This window comes from Hydra vulgaris, chromosome 01 (assembly GCF_038396675.1).
Source record: "Hydra vulgaris chromosome 01, alternate assembly HydraT2T_AEP".
NCBI classification, from domain to species: domain Eukaryota; kingdom Metazoa; phylum Cnidaria; class Hydrozoa; order Anthoathecata; family Hydridae; genus Hydra; species Hydra vulgaris.
In genome coordinates this window covers 30849797-30872132 of record NC_088920.1, presented here as the reverse complement: position 1 = coordinate 30872132, position 22336 = coordinate 30849797, and the positions used below count along the sequence as shown (strand labels likewise).

The 22336-nt window shown below is 27.1% G+C and overlaps 3 protein-coding genes across 3 annotated transcripts in view; all 3 read right to left on the bottom strand.

Moving 5' to 3' along the window:
* LOC105848430 (uncharacterized) overlaps positions 1–8029 on the bottom strand; it is a 59037-nt gene extending 51008 nt beyond the window's left edge. Inside the window, exons 1-2 of the mRNA XM_065786634.1 lie at positions 7951–8029; positions 7692–7771 (exon numbers count right to left, since the gene is read on the bottom strand). Of these exons, the coding sequence (XP_065642706.1) occupies positions 7692–7771; positions 7951–8029 (159 nt within the window). The remainder of the gene's footprint in view (positions 1–7691; positions 7772–7950) is intronic.
* Positions 8030–11138: 3109 nt separating this feature from the next.
* Positions 11139–18188, bottom strand: LOC136075280 (uncharacterized). Its single transcript, XM_065787900.1, has 10 exons — positions 16958–18188; positions 14160–15846; positions 13619–13850; positions 13374–13537; positions 13188–13284; positions 12974–13080; positions 12675–12879; positions 12357–12525; positions 12128–12252; positions 11139–11499 (listed from the first exon to the last, which is right to left on the bottom strand). Exons 7-10 carry the CDS (start codon positions 12777–12779, stop codon positions 11200–11202), a joined length of 699 nt encoding a protein of 232 aa, XP_065643972.1. The 5' UTR covers positions 12780–12879; positions 12974–13080; positions 13188–13284; positions 13374–13537; positions 13619–13850; positions 14160–15846; positions 16958–18188; the 3' UTR covers positions 11139–11199.
* On the bottom strand, positions 14502–15428 carry LOC136074328 (uncharacterized). The gene has a single exon (XM_065786633.1). The coding sequence runs from the start codon at positions 15426–15428 to the stop codon at positions 14502–14504; it is 927 nt and encodes a 308-aa protein (XP_065642705.1).
* Positions 18189–22336: the final 4148 nt, after the last annotated feature.

The window sequence follows — 22336 nt, the reverse complement described above, 5'->3', positions numbered from 1 at the left end:
ATTCTTCACGAGACTTTTTGGGTCATTTCCGAAGAGGTTAGGACCCCTTTTTGAAAAATCGTATTACTTTTTCTAGTTGCGAAATACATTTATACACTGTATAATGAAGATCGAATTATTGTTAAGCATAATGAAAATCAATACCATGTTAAAGCAAACATTTTCACGCATAGTTTTATATAGAAAGGCTTCAAATATTTATTAAGGTCTTGGAGGTTCATATTGTGATCTTTGTGACCTTTTAAAAGAATAATGTAAAAATATACAAACAGTTCAAGATGGTTTCATCATAAACAGGAATGTTAAGTCCATGCAGTAAATATTTCTTGACTTAGTAAAAGAGGACGGGACCATTTTGAAAAATAGGATTACGACATTCGACACGGTCAAATTACAAGTCCGATTGCATGTTCGAACGTTAGGTCCATTCAGGTTTTACTTGGTTTGCTCAATAGCTTTGATCATTTCATGATGGTAGTTGTTTACATAATGGAAGGTTTTTTAACATAAAAAAAGTCAAACATAAATAAAAACACAATATTGCTGAAAGAATAGAAAGCAAAACTGCAAAAAACTATCCGTGTTAAAACAGAAATAAAATAGGATTTTTCAGAATCCACTAAACAAGGGGAAAAACAATGACTAAAAATTTTGCCAGAAAACTTTACATAATAATGTACTGCAAAAGGTAATTACAGATCACATATCAAGTCAAACAGACCGCAAACTAGTTGAAAAGTGTGGGTTGCATCTTTCCACAATTCTAAGAGCAATTTCATTTAGCAAAAAATTTATTATTGAGCTATACAATAAATGTGTCAGGAGCTAAATATCTTGCCTCTTTAAGAATTCTATTGGGTTATTTTATTTATAAGTATAACTCTAACACTGCACAAAATTTTTGCTCATAGCTGGGAGCTGATAGAAATAAATGATTCCACCGATTTGAAATCTTAAAGTGAAGAACGAATGGAAGCTAATAATAAGGGTCTCAGATACTTTAGGGAAAAACTATCAAGAAAAAATTAATCAATCGGTCACTATAGGAAAATGCTTTAAAAGACTTTGGCTGGGATCTGACCCATTAGTTACTGATGAACGGAGCAAAGGTGTCTATTTTGAAAAAACTGCTTATATAGAGAGCACTTTAAACACTCACTTGTGTGCAGAAATGCAATAGCTGATAATATTTTAAACGACTAAGTTTGTAAACAATTTACTATTGTCACACATGTGTATTTGTTAATTTGGCAACTTTAAAACTCGTTTTTTTCAAAAACCGGTAATGGGGCCAATTTAGACATTGCAGAAAATAAAAGATTTTATTTTGTAGTTTGGAAATCATATAAGGTTTAGTATAGCGCCATTAGTGGTTTTCGAGATAGTGACTGAAATGTTCCAAAGCTACAGCAAAATCATGTGCAGCTTGGCAGATCAGGCAATAACGCATTGTGTTTCAGGTCTTACTTGTATTGAATTTAAATTAAAGAAAAGAAGAAGGTATAAATTTTTTCCTTTCTTGTTTTCCGCACAAAATTATTGTTCGCAGTTTGCAGAGTCCTTCTGGTACCCGAGAATTACTGATATTGATTTTTGCTTCGAACAGTTGGCATATTTGATCTGCTTGGAAAGCAGTAAGATGTCTTAAATGCTTTTTTCGACAGAGCAAACACACAAATTTTCGATTTTTATCCTGAACCTTCGCTTGAACCTTGGCAGTGTGGCAGTTCCCTAAATCCAACTTTACTAAATCAAATTATCATTTTTACAAAATTTAACCCGAACTAATATTGAATAACAATTCATTAACATACTTGCAAATGTTTTAAATACAAAAGATCAGAGTGAAGGAAATAATCACTTAAATTACAATGACATAATTCTTACATAATTCTTTCCTTTATAGAAAATATTTATTAAAATTATGAAGACTGGTCATTCTCATTGACAATTAAAATGAGATTTTGTTTGATGACACATTCCTACAAAAGATTTTTACTGATAATCAAAGGACTATCCCCCCTTTTATAAGGTTTTCCTCTGACTAGCCCTCCAAACTTTTTATTTATAAATTGTTTTAATTATCTTAATTTATATGTAGGTATCTTTATAAAAGCATCTCAACCCGTTATGAAACATTTTAATGCTTTTTGACAGTAGTTTATAACTTAGAAAATGCTGATATTTTCACGTGATGCATTAGGCAAGTAAAATTACGCTTTAAATAGCAAATCATTATTTTGGTTTATAAATTGAAAATGGTAGTTATAGCAATAATACAATTATAACAAAAACTAATGGTATTATAAAGTTGAACCCTCATATAACCATTATTTTGTAAATAGTGACCGAATATCACAGTAAACAGTAACGTTTTAAGGCATAAGTAGCAAAAAGCTTACAAAATAAAAACTAAAAGCGTCGTAAAACTCTAACTTGTTAATCAATCTGACTGAAATTTTATTCAGAGTTTGGTGCGGCCATATCCTACATTTGCACTAATTTTTATTAAATTATGTAAAGTGTTTCTCATTATACAGGTGTTTTTATTAACGCGCTTCAAATTTAAAATTTCACTTAATTCGAACAATCAAGTTGTTCGAATTAATGTTCGCAGAAAAAAAATATTTTTTTCTGCGAACAAATTTAAAGTATTTTAAAATTTACATCACAGGGTTCCTTGATATGTACGCTATCATCCATATAAGTAGCGATCTTGGTTCAGCTAGGTCGGCATTATCAAGATCTGAGCTTACCGTGTTCTAACTCAAATTCCAAAATCAATAGAAAACTCAATATAATAAATAAATATGAAAAAGTTCAATACTTTTTGTTAAGTTTGTTGGATATTTTTGATCAACTCTATTCTGTGGAATATCCAGATCATAATACGATAAAATGTATTTAATTTTGATTCAGGTCAGGCGCATCTTTTAGAGTTTTTAGAGTATTTTTGTAAAAATATTTTTCAATGGTATGAAATGCGTTTGCAAAAATAACTACTTTTCGATGCTAAAATCTTATTTTAGAAAAGTTGAATGTGATGTAAAAAGTATTTTTAAAAAGTTACTTTTGATAATAAATACCCAAAATAAACATCCAAACGAAACTAGAATATTTTTTAATAAGGATTTTTTTATATATTTTTTCAAATATAATATATTAGTTTTTATGTTTTGCAAAAAATATTTTTGAGTCTTATATTTAACTTATATTTACGTGTGCTTTTAAACTTACTTTTTTATTTATTTTTATTTGTAAATTCATTTTCTTTACCGTTTAATAAAATTTATCATAACAAAGATTGTACAAATATAATAAAGGGCCGTAGCAAGAAAAAGTCGTATATTTTCTTACTGCCGAGCCCCATTTACATTGTAACATTCAGTTTATGTAAGAAAAATAAAAATTAAAAAGTTAAAAATTTACAAGTTGAAAACAATAGTAAAACACAATATATTACTAGTAGTTACTCGTATAATAAGATATATATAGAAGTGATGTGCTGGTGACGCGAAATGGAATAACTCCCCAAAAAGTTAACTTCCAGTTAAAATATTTTAACTCCACGGTTAATCTATTTCGAAATAAAATAACCCTGGAAGTTAAATAAATTTAAAATATGGCAAAACAGATTAACCGGGGGCCTAAATATTTCTAATCGCCACCGAAATAAAGTAACCTCTTTTAATAAGCGTTTTAAATAATTTAGCTTCTAATAAGTTCTACAAAGTTGTCTAAGTAGTTTATTTAACATATTTTTTAATATATGTCATTAGTTAGAGTTGAATAACTGTTTATTTTTAACAAGTTTAAGTATTGTTGTGAAAATAAAAAGGAGATCAAAATAATAATAATAATAATAATATCGCACGAACTTCAGTTAACCTTTGATTCTTTTGATAATAACAATGTTTAAGATCATAGAGTTAAAAATATCAATAAATCAGATCGGTCATAAAAAATATTTAAAATATTTCTGCAGTTTGTGAAAAAATCTCTTTTATTTTTTAATAGGAATTAGATTTGAGACGAGTCAAGTATACCTATTGAAAGTGTCTGAAAATAAAAAGACTACATGATTGAAAAATGATAATTCTCTGAAACTCAGACAATCCATTCTCGTTGTAATTGTTTGTCGTAGAAGTGATATATATATATATATATATATATATATATATATATATATATATATATATATATATATATATATATATATATATATATATATATATATATATATATATATATAAATTAGTAGAAAACCACTTAACATAACTTTTTTTAACACTCTGTTTTATCATTAAAGTCTCGTCAGAAATAAATAATCAAATTAATAAAACTTTAATTTGTGGAAGTTGTTTATCAAAAGTTGTGGTATATAAATGTGTTGTTTCCTCTAAAAATGGACTTGATAAATAATCTATTGGCATAACAGAGGGTAAATGGAAAAAACGTTTTGCCAATCATAATATAATAGTGTCAGCATATTCTATAAATGTGTGAAAACTTACTGTAGTTAAGACATTTACGACTTCTTGGAATTTAATTTTTGGTATAAATTGAAGTTTTATTAATTTGATCATTCATTTCTAATGAGTCTTTATTGACGAAACACAGTGTTAGATGAATATACTTTAGGGAAAAACTATCAAGAAAAAATTAATCAATCGGTCACTATAGGAAAATGCTTTAAAAGACTTAATATATATATATATATATATATATATATATATATATATATATATATATATATATATATATATATATATATATATATACAGCGGCGGAAAAAAGTTGTGTTCTTGTGTCAAAGTTTGTTCTTACAGCCTTATATTGTCACCGAAGACTTTACTTTGCCACTTCTCATCGAGTATGGGTTTTAGAAGATTGGAAAAAAGTGCTGTTAAGTGACGAATTGTCTTTTGTGGAGCAAAGAGGGTAGTTGTGAGGAGAAGAAATGGTGAGAAGTTTTATCCTGATTGTATAGCTCCCACTGAAAATATGTTGGTGGATCTCTAATGGTTTGGGGCGCATATTCTTGCATGTGGTTGGTCAATTGTACCGTTGCAGAGGCAACATGAATCAAGATCAATATCTTTAAGTGTTAAGAGATCGTATGCTATCTTCAGCCAGAAAGCTTTATGGCAGAAAAGGTTCTTTTATCTTCCAAGATGATATTGCATTTTTCCATAAAGCTAAGAGAGTGTGAGATTTCTCACACAATGAGGTTGTTAAGCAAATGGAATTGCCAACCCAGAGCCCAGATATGAATTCCATTAAAAATGTGTGGGAAATCCTGTTCAAGGTTTATCCTGATTACGTGGTTTTTTACCCAATGAGGGGTTAAAAAGCACGTAATCAGGATAAACTTTCAAACTTGCTGCAAAATGCTTGGAAAAACGTCACTTCACAGCACCTTTGAGATCTTATTGAGTCTATATCTCGACGAATTGAACAGTTGCGTTTAGATAACGGTGGACATACTAAGTATTAGCAATTCTTCCACTTCTTGACTAACTACTTACTGCAGTTTATGGAAAGGTTAAACACTGTACAAATATAGAGTGATAGTTTGGTTTTCTGTTTTATCAAGCAAGTAATTCTTTTAAAAATTAACTAGATACATAACTTTTTTCCGCCACTGCACATATATTTATGTATATATATATATATATATATATATATATATATATATATATATATATATATATATATATATATATATATATATATATATATATATATATATATATATATATATATATATATATATATATATATATAAATATATATATATATATATATATATATATATATATATATATATATATATATATATATATATATATATATATATATATATATATATATATACATAAATAACAATAATTTAAACATATTCTAAAGAACAGAGCAATAAATGACTAGATATTACACATAGTAGATAGATAGTAGTATTCGATGCATATATATAAATATACGTATATATCAAATGTATAAATATTTAAGAATGCTTAAGACATATAAAGAGCTACTGTTAAAATATCCGTATTAATAAATATTTAACAGATATAAAAACAAACACATTTGGAAAACACCAAGTTGAAGTACTATTTTGGTAGTTTGTATAAGTTGTTGTTACAAGGCACCCCGTCATTTGGCTGTTGTCTGGGTATCAGAAATTGGCTATTTTTTCAAAATAATCAGAATATATTGCAAAAAGGAAACTGGTCTATACGGATTAAAATATCCATATAAATCAGTAACTTAAAATAAAATAGTTAAAAGTTTTAAAAGAAAAGAAAGGAAAATAAGAATAGCTTTTGAATAGCCTCTTTTTAATGCCTAAAATAAATTTTTTCACTAAAAAATTTTAAACTTCGAAATTTACAGAATTCAAGTGATTTTTAAACTTTGAATAAAGGATTTTGATTCTTGGATTTAATTGAGTTTTTCGCTTCTAAATACAGTTTTTGTTTACAATAACTAATCGTTAACAATAGTTTAAAATAAACAACTGTTTACAATTAACGCATTAGATTTCTTTCATGTTTATAATGAATTATTATTTGAAGTTTTATTAAAAAATATAGATATATTTTCTATATAAATATAAATATATAAATAGATATATTTAAATAGATAGATATATAAATAGATATATAAATAAATCTCTTAATCGTTTATTTTTCATAACATAAGTTTTGATTAATATATTAACAATAATTTAGAACATATTAACAATTATTTAGAGATAAATCAAAAAAAAAATTTTTTGATATATTCAAAATCATTTGAATATATCAACAAAAAAATACCATTTAAAATTTTGTATGCTATTATAAAGTGTTATTATTATTCTAATAAAATCATTTATATAAAATAATAATAACAGCGGCACTAAGATTGATCCCTGGGGAACAACCAAAAGTTATGACATGTTTTTCTGCTTCATTTGCTGTTTATATTATGTATTATTTTCTGTTGACCAGGTAACTTTTAAACTATAGTATGTTATTGTTTAGTATTCAATCCAGTTCTGGTTTTTTTATAAGAATATCATGGCTAACAGTTTCAATTGCTTTTGACTAATCAACAAAAATACCTAATGTATAGCAACCATTATTGAAAACATTTGACATATACTTTATTAGATTGACTTCCGTTGGATGATTCTTTTTGAATCCAATTTGTTTATTATACATTATATTGTTCTCTGTTAAATAATTAGTCTATTATACATTATTCTTTCTAACAGTTTTGAGAACATATGTTATTTGTGATATAGGAGAGACTGGGGCTAGTTGCCCTTGTATATATTTTTACAGAGTAAAAACATAGACAAGTTTACCTTTGTGTTAAAGTGTAATGTTGAAGCACATGAATTAGGTAAGTTTGAAGTTGCATTCAATATAAGAAAAAACTTGACGGGCGATCAAGTTTTTTATTATAATGAATAAAAATCACAAATAAAAAAGACTTCTGGTTATTCAGCACTCATGAGCCCAACGGTGACACTTAAGGCATTGAATCCAGACTTCTTCGTATTGTTTTTGTAAAAACATTCAACACAAATCAAATAAAAAAACTACTCTGTAACAGAGCTATTTACACAGTACAGATTTTTTTCTATCGAAAATAAACTACTTTTACCAGGTGCTGTTATCTTTATATTAATTTTATTAAACTTTTTTTTTCTCTCCTATTTCTAATTTTTGATTTTCAGCATGTTCTTTTTCTTTTTTTAAGACTTTTAAATTTGGTGAATCTATGAGCAATAATGCTGTTGTATTTATTCTATTTAAAACTCTTTTTCTCGACTCAGCTTTTTTGAATGATCTTAAATCTTTAGCAATAAAACTAAAACTAACTCTGCAGATGAACTATATATATCATTATTGTCTGAATTAAAAACATTGCAGTGTGCCTTTTAATCTTTTGAACAACCAGCTTCTAGCATAACCTTTTCTGTTGTTGTAAAGTCTATATCTGTTACATAACTTGCATTTAGCATTACACTTACCATAGCAAATCATTTTTTCGGATTTGGTCAATCTGTACTCTAAGCCGCTGTAAAATCATGTTCACTAAAATTTTTAATATTTAGTAGAAAAAGTTTTGTTTTTTTAAAATGAGACTTCCTAAAACATCCTAAAAGAGTTTGAGTGTTTCATTAAATGGCAATTTAAGTATTTAAATTAAATTTCAAAGGGAAACGTTACAATTATTAGAGTTAAACTTAATATTATAATTGTATATTAAAGCTAAAATTGCAACCTTTCCATAAAGATAAATAACTAAGATTGAATTGTACGTAAGTTGATTGAGGTTATCAAATATTTTGGAAAAAACAATTTTTACTTAAGAGTTTTTGTAAACCCACAAGTAAAAATGTATACATGTTTATATTTAGGTTTATGGTAATAAATTAACTGGTATTTATATTATTATGGTAAAAGTTTATTTGTATTTACTTATAATTTTTTTATTTACATTAGTGAAACTAAAAAGAAAGTTATATCAAGATGTATTGAGCACCAGAAAAATTGTAAAAATGGAAAATAGGCTAGTTCTGGTGCTACTGAGCATTCCAAATCATGCCAAGGTATGTTTAGACTGGTTAAACCCGAAAAGCATATCAGTAGCTCCAGAAAATCATATTCGGAAAATTCGAGAATCCCTGGAAATAAACAAAGCTAAAGTTCGAGAAGCGTTAGGAAGTGGCGAAAATGTTCTTTATAGGAATGATGGTGATTACGTCACAACAAATGCTTAGGGGCCATTTTTTATTAGATTATCTGACGTCATCATTTAATCTTATTTTTTATTTTCTCATGCTCTTTTTAATGTTATCTTTTTAACGGTTTGTTTTTATTATAACGATTTTATTTGTAACGATTTTTATTATACCTAATAACGCTGATCACAATAGATCAGCGAAATATCGAATAATATATATTGAAATAAAAACAAATACATTTTTTTCAAAAAAGTTTATACGCAGCCGCATTTATTGAATTTAATAACATTGTATCGTATAATAAGAAAATGACATTCAAAGATTATATATATATATATATATATATATATATATATATATATATATATATATATATATATATATATATATATATATATATATATATATATGTATATATATATATATATATATATATATATATATATATATAAACATCTTAATACTTTTATAGATTAAAAACACTTTAAATTTTATATCTGCATATTCGTATTTTTCACAAAAACTTGGAGCTGTCAGACAGTATAAAAGCAGAAAAAATGATTGTTGCACATAGGTATATTAGCTTGGTGGGTTAAGTTTTATTGATTATTGCCCTTTTTGCCTGGATATAAAACTTTTTTACAGAAATAAAATACAAATATTAGCCTACTGCTTTGTTCATAAAATTTATACATGTGATTTAAAAAAGCAACTTTATATTTTACTAAAATAAAAATATTTTGCATGTTGACTTTCAAAAAAGCTATCAACCTCGTTACTCTTTTTCAAACTGCGTTTTGTTACAGTTAAAAGTAATAAATATTTCGTTAATAAATAACTTAAAAAAACTTACATGACTGGCGTTATACCACCGTTTGTTAACTAACTTTAATGGATTGGGAAAATATAAAACAAAACCAAACGAGACGGATAATAAAGATGCAATTGAAACAGCTAACACTGTAGTTACTGTTCTTTTTTCTTTTTTTTCATAAGTTATGAAAATGTCGTTTTCCACCCGTTCAACCATACTTTGCTTTGATTACAATTTACTTTAAAATATTTTAGAAAAATTTAAGAGTCGACATAATAACATAAAAGTTATAAAACAAACTGCGTTAATTTTTAATATTTTAAGCTGGTTTTATGTTTGTTTTGCTCTCTATCATGGTCTCTTTTTTTATTATCACTAAGGAAATATGCTACTTTGAGTTTGATTATTTAAATGAAAGCGCATTTTCATTTTTTATACCTTTTCAGTTTTCTTTCATTCAGGTTAAATGAATTTAGCTTTAATCTTAAAAAATTAAAAAAGGCGTTCTTAAAGATAAATCTGATTCAAAAAAATACTTGTATTCTTGTTTATATCAAGAAAATAACGCAATTAGGGGTTGTCTTTAAACTTTGTTACAGTCTAGTGGAGGCAGGGGTTAGTGATTTTGTGACAAGGGGTGGGGCGGAATAGATAAAAAACGGTCAAAAATTGCAAGACGTAGTTTATAGACGCTCCTTGCATTACGTCTAAGTTATTATTGTTGAAGTGATTAGAATTAATGTTCATTTAATGTTTTTTTAATAAACGCAATCTGCTAAAATAAGTATTGCTGAAGAGATTTTAAATAAAAAATTTTGATAATTTTTAATAAAAATTTCTCAAACTTTTTTTTATATTTGTTTACCAATTTATATTGAACTATTAATAGTTTAATACAAATAGGTAAGATATTAATTGATACACTCTCAAAAATAGTGTAGTCTTTTTATCTACAAAATGTAGCCATTTTGCGTACACTAAATGTAGATGTTTCACTCACGTACATTTATGTAGATAAAAAGTCTACATTAATTGTAGACGCGGAAAAATCTACATTAATGTAGCATTATAACTACAAATAGTGTTGCCTTTTTATCTACAATTTTGTAGTTTTTTATTTATCTACATTGAATGTTGATGTTTCACTCGCGTACATTATGTAGACAAAAACGCTACATTTCCTGTAGTGTCTTATAATAAATCTACATTTATTGTAGCTTTTTGGAGTTTTTGCCGATTCATTTAGATTAAATATTAATTTTATCATAAACACTTTAATATATATATTAGCACATATATTAGCACATATATATATATATATATATATATATATATATATATATATATATATATATATATATATATGTATATATATATATATATATATATATATATATATATATATATATATATATATATATAGAAGCATGCAAGTTCCTATTAGGAACTTGCATGCTAGTTAAACTAAAAAAACTCTCTAAAACTACTTATACTTTTCAATAAAATCTATAATTTTAATTTTTTTTATAACCAAACTATAGAAAGTTTATCCGGAATTAAAGAACGCCAAAGTCAAATAAACATAGAAAATTAATATTGTTGTCAAAAAGCTTAACAAATATTATCTTGGTTAAATATAAGTTTACTCAAGGTTCAGTAGTCTAAAAAATTCATTTGCAATTGAACTACGTATTGTTGCTGAAATGCCACAAATTTTTTCAAGTAACGAAAATAGCACTCGCAACTCATCCGGATACTTCAGGTCAAAAACGTAAAACGTTGCCAAAAGAAGTAATACCATCTCGGGAAAAGAATCGGCATCTTCAACCAATACAGCATTCAAATCAACTTTGATATACATTGCTGATCCTAGTATAAAAATTAATGGCTGCTTGCACCCATCTAGATTTAAGATTTCAACAGCAGCATCAACTGTCATATTCTAGAAAAAAGTAATATTCGGCTTAATTTAAACCCTAGCGTTTAGGATAACTTAATACATTCGCTCTATTTTTGTGTCTAATCTATTTGAATTTCTACATTAATTTAGGTAATTACGTGGAACCTAATGAAGCTACTGCACTAATGTTTGGTCTTATACAGCAATTCTGTCAAATTCAAAACTAAGTTATATCAGATTAGATGCGGCATAGGAGTGTTAGTACAAAGTTATTATAAAAATATTTGAAAGGGTGTTTAATAAAACCGCAATAAAATCCTATAAAAAAGAGAATCACTAACTTTTACAAGTTATATATAACTTGTAAAAATTTTGTAAGCGGTTTTAGAGTGGTAAAACCTGTAAAATAGTGACATTTTCCCAAAAACTAAACAAAAATTTGGAAATCTTGTGGAACTTTTAACTTAATTTATATATGAATTAAGTTAAAAGTTCCACAAGGTTTCCAAATTTTCGTTTAGTTTTTGGAAAAATGACACTATTTTACAGGTTTTTTTGCAAAACTTGGCTAGGTTGGATAAATTATTATTTTTAAATCCAGTAATGAAAAAATATAAGAAATCATCATAAATAAAAGCTGTAGAAAAGAAACAAAAAACTAAATACTAACCTCAAGTTCAACAATAAAACGCATCGATGTTGCTTTACCAGACTTTCTAGGTTCCTTTTTTCCTCTCTTTGGCGGAGATGGCAATAAATACGGTAGTGCTTTAAAAGATACAATTGTTTTTTTTGCTAATAAAAAAAAGCTTTTTATAAAATGTATACATTCCATTACCTTTAATATAAAAAAAATTTCAATTTCTAAAAAAAGCTTCAATTAATAATTAAATTAATACCTTCATCAAATTCATTTTCAACAGGACTAATACAAAATAACTCTTCTTTCAAATCTTCATCTTTTTCCGAAGCAGTAACTGCAAGTTGTAAAATTGTATCTCTACATAATGACCATTGATTTCGAATATCTTTAAATTCTCCAACTAAAAAAAAAAACTCTTGCCGTATCTAAACAAGAACATAATACAAATTAAAACACACCTTGGATATAACTTCAAAAAGCACATTCAAATATAAGCGCAGCATAGATTTAAATAGATTAATTTAAATTTGAAACCAATTTATAAGATTTATAAGAATTTTAGTAAAAAACTTGCAGTTTCATTCATATCCAAAAACCTCGGATATCTTTTCAGGATAAGAGTAGCATTTGGTTTTGTGTTTAAGATCCAATCTCTTCGAAAGATTCGTGACTCAGCCATCTGCAGCAGCTCTTCTTGGTTAAGAGCTGTTGGACGACTTTCTCAGAGCATACGTTCAACTTCGCAATTTTCTTCACCGACAAGTTCTCGACAATGTGGTCTAATAATAGTAATGAATCAAAACAATTGACACAATTACTCATGCTAAAAATGTATTAAATACTACGTACATACTAAATTTATTAAAAACCTACATTCCTTTCCTATGATTCCATTTTGTGATTATTTGTTTAGATCTTGATCGCCATTGTCTAACATAAATCTCAATATGGCCAGTGTGAGATTTTCCATAAAAATGCTCCTTAATGTATAAAACACAATTTATTTTATAGAAAATCCACAAGTTTGTAAATGCATAGAATAATTCACATTTTAATGAAACAACATAATAAATCCTAAAACACTTACATGACCAGATTCCATAAGTTTACTTTTTAGACAAGGGAAACCTGCCACTATCGAAACAGCCATAGCTAATTTTTCCTCCTTTGAGGGCATATCCTTTCTAAACAAAGTAACATTTAATATGAAACTAGTATAATAAACATATTAACAAATACAAAAAAGATAAAATATTGATACAAATATACTTACACTTTTGCAACCTCCATAAGATATCGACCTAAATTTCGCACTAAAAAGTGTCTTTCTTGTGTTGAATATATTTCACCTCTTAATAACTTTGTCACGAGTGTTGGGCCGTGAACACTTGTGGAACTGTTGTCATTCTTAAAGAGTACCTCTTTCACAGGATATAACTATTTAATTTAAAAACATATGATAGATCCTATACTAATGATTCTCTCTTTAACAAATATTTTAAATAAAACAGTTTATACATTACTAGAGGGTGTGAATGGGATATTTTCTGAATTGGTGCAGCTATTAAGTTTAGCACTGGTGATAATTCATGTAATGTTTCAGCTTGAGGCTGTAAGAAACCAATTATAGGTACAACTGCACATGACTGCAACCACTGTATTATAAGTTTTCTCTGTCCCATTTTAAAACCTAATTCAACCAAATCATTTTCATTTACTAATACAAAGGAATTGAGATCCATTGCTTCTTCTAAAATAAATTTTAGAATATAAATATTACATTTCTTTAAATTGATTACAAAAACTAAAATTATAAAAACATATCAAAGTATTATAATTCACATTATTGCAACCAGAATTTTAGAATTACAAGATTTGTTATTAAAATAATTTAAGAAAAAATTTTAAAACTAAAATTAAAATCAACATTGAAGAAGTGGCGTGGAACAAAGCTGCCTCCTTAAAGACAGAAGTCAATTGATATTCGTCTTAATTTTTTACACTTTTATTAAGATAAATAAACTTTTTTTAATAAACAATAAAATTTATATATAAATACCTAATAGTTTGGTTACTAATTGTTGTGGCAATCTGTCAACTTTTAGTACTTCACATAGCTTCTCTTCTAATGAATTCATTTTTCTTTTTAATAAATTTATTGCGTTACTAATTGAAACTAGTTACAAAAATAACAAAATCAAACATTAATTAGTATGCGATAAAACTGTTATGTTATTTTTTAAATGGTTAAAGTTAATTAAATTAAAACACATTTTTTGAACAAAAAAAAGACAATAGAAAATATTTGATAAAAATCTACTGATGCACAGTTTAATATATAGGTCTAAAACAATTTATAAAGCATACGAATAAATGTCTTATTTAAAATTTGGTTTGAACTTCATCTAACAACATATCCAGGAAGTGGATGTTCGTCAAGCAAAGTATTGAAACTTAAGATTTCAAAAAGCTCATCACTGTAAGATTTAACTTCATAAGAAAAAATATGGTCAACAAATTCTACAGTCTCCATTAAAGAAACAATAACAACCCATATAAGTGAATTTTCTACATTAACAAAAGCCTCGACTTTTCCAAAAATCGGCAAACCATCTTTATTTATAGAAATAACAAGATAATGATCTTTTCGAATATTTATGCTACCAATATGAATTTTGTAAGAAACAAAGACATGGACATCTGATTTTAAATTGTATTTAAAACACAGCACATTCTCAAATGGCAATAAATTAACACAAATACGATTAGACTTTGATACTAAAGGTATTCCTCTATTGTGTTGCTTAGTCAATTTAGAAAGTAAAGAATTATATTGATGCCTGTAAGCAATATAATTCTCAAGTGTATAGCAAATGTTTGTAAAATTACAAACAATATGAGCCGATCGTTTGAAAAATGAATTTTTAAGTTCATACCGTAAGCAACTCATTCCTATCAAAGGGCCACTTTGAAAAATAATGGTTGGATAATGAACAAAACAATGTTGCTTTGGTCGTACTTTTAAATCTGGAAAGAGTTCCTTAAAAGATTGTAAATGTTCTTCAATGAAATCACGAAGCAAGGTTATCATACCATATGTAAACTTAGGAGCTAATAAAATATCAACTAAAATGCAAAGTTGAATGAAAAAAATCCATTGTTTTTCATCTTCGTTTATCAAATCGCCAACAGCTAGTGGCAAAAACCAAAAAAATCCCCACATTTGCATTGCTTTCATTGAAGGATGTATTTTATTTTCTTCAATTTTGAATATTGCAGGAGGTTTATTTTGTTTGTCAGTACTTATCATACTAAAGATATATGACATTCTCTTATTTAATATGTCAATAGTAAAAATCTTTTTTTCTTTACAAATTTTTGTAAGAATGGCTGCAAGGTGAATAGGAATTAGTCCTTCTAGAATTGTATGCATAGGATCAATTGCAAAGTATTAGTAATATGAAAGTCTGGAATTTTATTTAAAACAGAATCTTTCTTAACACCTCTTACATGGTTAACTACAGCATTTTCCATTTGGATTAAATTTTGAACATCCTGTTGATGTGACTCAACAATACTTAAAGTAAATTTATCTTCAGTAAAGAAATTCTGAATGTCACTTTGTTTTGCATAGCACATAGAGCAAAAATAATTTGCTGAAAAACATTCAATCAACCCAAAAATACCATTTAAAGCCAAATTATCACAGGCAACTTGACATAAACCAACATAAATTGTTTGCTCACCTAAAATATTATAAGAATAATATAGTATAGGCCAAATGTAAAACTATACAAAAAAGTTACACTACAAAAAAATGTATTCTATAAAATAGAGAGCTCAATGTTCTTAAACAGAGCAATAACAAGTAATATATATATATATATATATATATATATATATATATATATATATATATATATATATATATATATATATATATATATATATATATATATATATATATATATATATATATATATATATATATTTATATAAACTGAAAACTGAAAAAAAAATTAAAAACCAAATCAAACAAATTAAAAAAAGAAAAAAATTAGATAAGAAAAAGACAAAAAAACAAAGTTAAAAGAAAAAAAACATTTGAAAATGGAAAGTAATTAAAAAGAATTTTAAAAATATATAAAAATTGCTCCGTTTATAAAGAAAGGAACAAGAATATTTTTTAAATTTTATTATTTTTGAAAGAATATATGTGTTTGCTTGATATGATTTACTTTTTTATTTTATTATTGTCATTTATTGAGAAAACTCTATATTTTTCGTGAATAAATGTTTGTGTGTAAGTGGGTGACACGTTTTTATTTGGGAGTATTATTGAAAATTTTTTGTTTGTTTATTTATTGTTATTTTTTAATGAAATATTTATGCTACTTTTATTTATATGATTATTGATATCAAGATAATTATATCTATTAAAACATTGTTGCCTTTTTTTTGCAGTAATTGTTTAAGTTACATGGTAGGCTGTTACGTTTTGTCAGTACATAACTGTTTGTAACTTTCCTGTTTGTGCATTATATTCAATTGTTGTTTTAAAGTTGGTATTGATTTATTATCATATAATTTTCTTATTATTCTTATAATTTTTCATCATTATTATTATCATTGTTATTTGTATTATTAATGCTATTTCATAGTATTTACTTAAGATTAGTTTTTAACTATTTGTAAATGACCTCGATTGTAAGATCTTTTATCGAAAAAAAAATGTATATATTGATATTGATATATATATTGATATATTGATATATATATTTATATTTATATTTATCTCAATTCAGTGTTATATTTGTGAGAAAAATAGAATAATATAAACATACACAGTTTGCCTACCTAATAATGGAAATACGCAATTGAAACCAATATTTTGAAGTTTTGTTATCTCAGCTTTAAATTTATTTAAAACAGGATCAAATCTAAAATATTTTAAATCTTCAGAATAGTACAAAGCCAGCAAATGAACATTAGAAAAACATGAATTTAAATTATTTGGTAAGTTTTTAAAAGTATAATAGAACACTCCTATATTACATAAAGTAGATTGTCTACGTAATGGATTTGTTGTTTCCATGCCATCATAAAACAACTGAATCATAACAGACTTTTTATTCTTATCAGCAAATAATGAATAAGATGCATACAAATTAGCGTCATAAAACACAGCTAAATCAAAATTTTGTGTATGAGCTTTAAAAAGGAGTGAACAAAAATTATTATCTAACAACAATGATCGTAAGGTTGCTTCAATAGAAACATATTGAAAGGAATCATACACCAACCTATCTTTACCATTATGGCACTCAAACCTTTGCCCAAATAAAACAGATTCAGGTTTTACGTAAAGTTGAAGTTTTTCAAAAAAAGAATCTTGCTGATATCTTGTTTTAATGAATTCTAAGGGAGAACTAGCATTATCTAATATTGGCATCAATTTATTGAGAAGTGCTTGTTTGCTTGTTTCTGAAATGTCTTTTATTTCCTGAACTGTTAAACATATTTTATTTGATAAATCTGAAAGAGAACAGTTTGTCATGACATTAAATGAAGAAATAATATCAGGCACAACACAGAATGGTATGCTACTATCAGCTCTGAGTTCTGCAACCATTGCAACAGCAACTGCATAGTTTTCTTCATTACTTGCTTGTTGAGTGTACAATTTATCGATACTATTATTAGTATTATCAAAATTATTTTCATTATCAATAGTTTAATCCAAATTGTTTTCATCGCTAATTGTATTATCCAAATCAAAGTTATAATTACCTTTTCACAGTTTTCACCACAACAACTTTGTTTCAACCATTGCTTTCAAAAGTACGAGTACTTTCTGTAAATCTTTCAACAAGACAACTTACATTGCTTTCAAAAGTATTAAGGTGATATGATTTCAAATGTCTGCATAAATTATATAGTGTTGAAAACGTGCTACTGCATTGCATTTGCATACAACGAAACAGGAGTTTCAATGAACCAGTAATTTCATGTCCTTTTATATGCTTAATAAATTGATCTATATCGTTTATTACCAATCTACATACGAAACAAATATACATGATCTACCCAAGTACGTAATAATATTATGACCAATGATATTTTAAACCGTAGATTTATCCGTGTCTACATAATTGGTAGATAACTTTGTCTACATTATTTTTGAGAGTGTACTTTTAAACAAAGAACTAAATAATTTACTTAACATCAGTACAGTTTTTGAAAGTTTATACTGTTTTTTGTTCTGTACTTTAAATTAGTTTCTTTCTATGATTTATAAAGGTTAAAAGATAAAAATAAATACAACTTAAGGAAACGTAACTTTGTTCGGTAATCACTTTCCAAGTAGACACGGAACGTTTTTAAAACGTTTTTTAGACGTTTTTATTTAGGTTTAAACCTAATAAAAACGTACAAAGAGCGTTTAAAAAATATACTGTGCCCACTGCCCAGCGAGCAAGGGGACGTACAAAAAACGTTCAATGAACGTTCAGACGGAACGTCTTGGACGCGCTCTAAACTGATTCTAGATTAGACGCTCGAAGACGATCTCTCAGAACGTTCTAAAGACGTCGCAAAAACACTTAAATATATACAAAGTTGTACAAAATTGGTCTCGAAATCTCGATGTAAGTATAGGTTTATAAGAATAATTATATAAAAATCTACTTATTTTTTATATTTTTGAGTTGCTATAGTTTTATTAATTTATTGATTTATTAACTATAATAATTTATAAAAATTTTATATTATTAATTATAATAACTCAAAAAAACTTTTGCGCCCCGCGCCCAAAAGGCTAATACTATTAAGTACTTAATAGTATTAGCCTTTTACTTAGTAAGTATTACCAATAAAGTCATATTGATAATACTTACTAAGTTCCTGATGAGTGCTCGCATGGAACTTAGTAGTTAAAGCAGGCTTTAATCGGAACTTAGTAGGAATACTCGAGTTTTTATTTGGCCATTAGCCGCATTAGCAGGCTGTAGTCAGAACATAGTTGGAATAATAAGCTTTTTACTTGGCACTTTGTTGATTTAGCCGGTTTGGGTGAGAATTTAGCAGGAACTATTGGTATTACATTCAGAAATCGGATTTTAGTTAATAGTAGAACTTTATATTTTTATTTGGTGTTTAATTAAACTATTTGAGTTTTAAAGGTTAAATTAGTAAGCTTATATTTTCAAGATATATGTGTTACAGTAAAAATTTAAAATATTATTTTTAAATTTTTAAACAGATACACAATATAAGATAAACAGAAGGCATGAGTATTCGAAATGCTGCTAATAAGCATAATCAAAAAAAAAGCATAGTCAAAAAATCAACATTGCATGATCACATTAGAAAACCCGCCTTGAAGAAGGTTGGAGGCCAGACAATTATAACCCAGTGGGCATGCATCGTCCGCCCGACGTCCGGAGGACGATACAATACCGTCCGTCGGTCCCCGATATGAATGGACTTCCTGCGGACTTCTTATGGACGTCAATTTCCATACGTATGCATTCGTATGGAAATTGACGTCATTACTTATTTTTCTACTTCAGTTTCTTTTAGCGATGGCGCGAAGCAACTAACGTTAACTAAACTCGAAAGTGTTGTGTGGAACAAGCTCTAAAGAGGATATAAAAAAAAGCTATAGAAGATCACAGTAAAGGCATGAGTATTCGAAAAGCTGCTCATAAGCATAAAGTCAAAAAATCAACATTGCATGATCACATTAGAAAACCCACCTTGAAGATGGTTGGAGGCCAGACAATTATAGGCAAAGCAGATGAGTTACTCATTGCTTAAATAGTAGGAGCTGTTGCTGATTTGGGCTTTCCTATCGGAAGATTAGATGTCAGAATGATGGCTTTTGATTTCCTCAAAAATCGTAAAGGGTAAAACAGCTGTAATTTGGAGATACCTGGAATTGACTGGTTAAATTCATTTATGAAACAAAACAATATTTCTGGCAGAAATGCTTCTAACATTAAACGATTGAGATCAAAGTTAGAAATAGAAATGATAAATAATCATTGTAGTTTTATCATTAATTATATGTGTATTTGAAATAGTTTATCAATAGTTGTTTTGTTTTGTTTTTTATTTGAAATAAAAAAAATTTTAATTAAGCAGCTTTTTCACATAATTATACATTCATTTTGAAATCCTTAATGTTGAAATTTCAACTTTAAAAATCCCAAGCTTCATGTGTTCGGAGTCACCCCATTTCCCGATTTAGATTTTTTGATTTTCACATCGTTTATTTATGCTAATATCATATTGGGAAGCTGAAAGTCAAAGTTTCTTCATGTTCTTTATAATTACAGTGGTACGATCCACAAAAATATTTCCATTTTGTATTGATTTTAATAAAACAGTTTAATATTTTCTTCGAATATTGTCCGAAGTCACCCCGGTTGACGGTAGTGTCCTGTATTTAAAAAACCAAAAAGATGTTTTGATTTTCCATTAACCATTGTGGTTTAACTATTTCAACGAGCTTAAAAAAAAAAAAAACTTATGTTTATAGCATTTTTATAAAACTTTGCTAATCTTCTGGTAACATTAACTTTATAATAAAAACAAAGAATTCCCAACATGAATAGGCGTTCAGAAAAAGAGAAAAAGAGAAGGTAATTTTTTAATTACATGTCACAGAAATATTTTTATATAAAAGATTTTTTCCCAAGCATATTCCTAATGTTTCCCTCAGGGCACCAACAGATAGTATTTGTACTCACTTAAAATTCACTTAAAATTCTTTCCTACTTGCAGGTTTGTAGAGGAAGATATATTCCAGAGTTTTGGATAATTGTGACAAGGAATAAGTCTTCATGAACTAAATTCATTAACTTTGCAATGAATAAATGTTGTTAGGAATATGTTTGGGGAAAAATTTCAACTTTCAACAGGGTTGAAGAACTTAAAATTACTTAAGCTGAAAAAAAAAAAACATTCAACTGGATTGCCACTAAATCTTTTAATAGTATTCCTGATCATCCGACTTATTTACCATTATATCACCTTATTTTCAAGAAAAATGTTGTAATTAGCCACTATCTCAGATTGGGGCAAATTATACCAACAACCATGTTAAAAGTTTCTTTTGATGGACACATTATTTTTGTTTTTAACCACATTAATTTTAAATTTTCACCAATTTACTTCTCCTTCTCAAATAATGTTCTTTGAAAAATCAAAAAATGTTTTAAGTTTCCTTGGTTATTGAGTATTTCATTATATATATTTTTATTTTTGTCAAAGAGACCAACATTTTCCATGGCGTCATCATCGTAATACTGTGTATGCTTTATCTGAAGTGGTTTCTCTTAGCCAACATAAAATTAACAATGATGAAGATATCCCAAATGTTAGCCCTAATGAATATATTAGTTCAAATAATCAATGTTTTGATCTTAACTGCAGTTTTTCAAGTTTATGTAACAACGATAATAGCAGTGAGCATGACAGCAGTTCTTTCAGTGAGCCAATTGATGATTCTGTTTTAGTGAGCAATGATGAGAATGATATTTCTGATATAAACTCTTGTGAATCAATTACAGGAAAACTTTCTGATAACTTGAATAAGTATAATGATTTCTTAGATTCCCAATTTTGTAAATCATTAAAACTTTGGTCATTGAAACATGGATGTACCCGACAATGTGTGAATGAATTGTTAGCACTTCTGATCGAAAAAGGTCATTCTTTACCCAAAGATTCTCGTACGCTATTAGGTACAAAGAATAAAAACGATGTAGCTGTTGTTGTAGACAAGGCATATGTATATTTTGGAATAAAAAAAAAATATTGAAAGAATATTGAATTTACATAAATACCAATCACAGGATATTCGGTTAAATGTGAATTTAGATGGTCTACCTATATGGAAATCTAGCACATATCAATTATGGCCAATCTTAGTTCAGTTTGGAAAGTTTCAACCATTTATGGTAGCTTTATTTGGTGGCAAATCTAAACCAAAAATGACAAAGTTTCTTTCTGAATTTGTGCAAGAATCGAAGGAGCTCTCTAAATCAGTAGTAAACATAAACGGTAAACAATATAACTTATCAGCGTTTTGCTTTGTTTGTGATGCTCCGGCAAGAGCACTTTTAAAAGGCATTGTTCAGCATACTGGGTATTACTCTTGTGAAAGATGTACCCAAAGAGGTATGCAAAAGCATAAAAGGACTGTGTTTGATGATTTAGTAGAAAATGTTA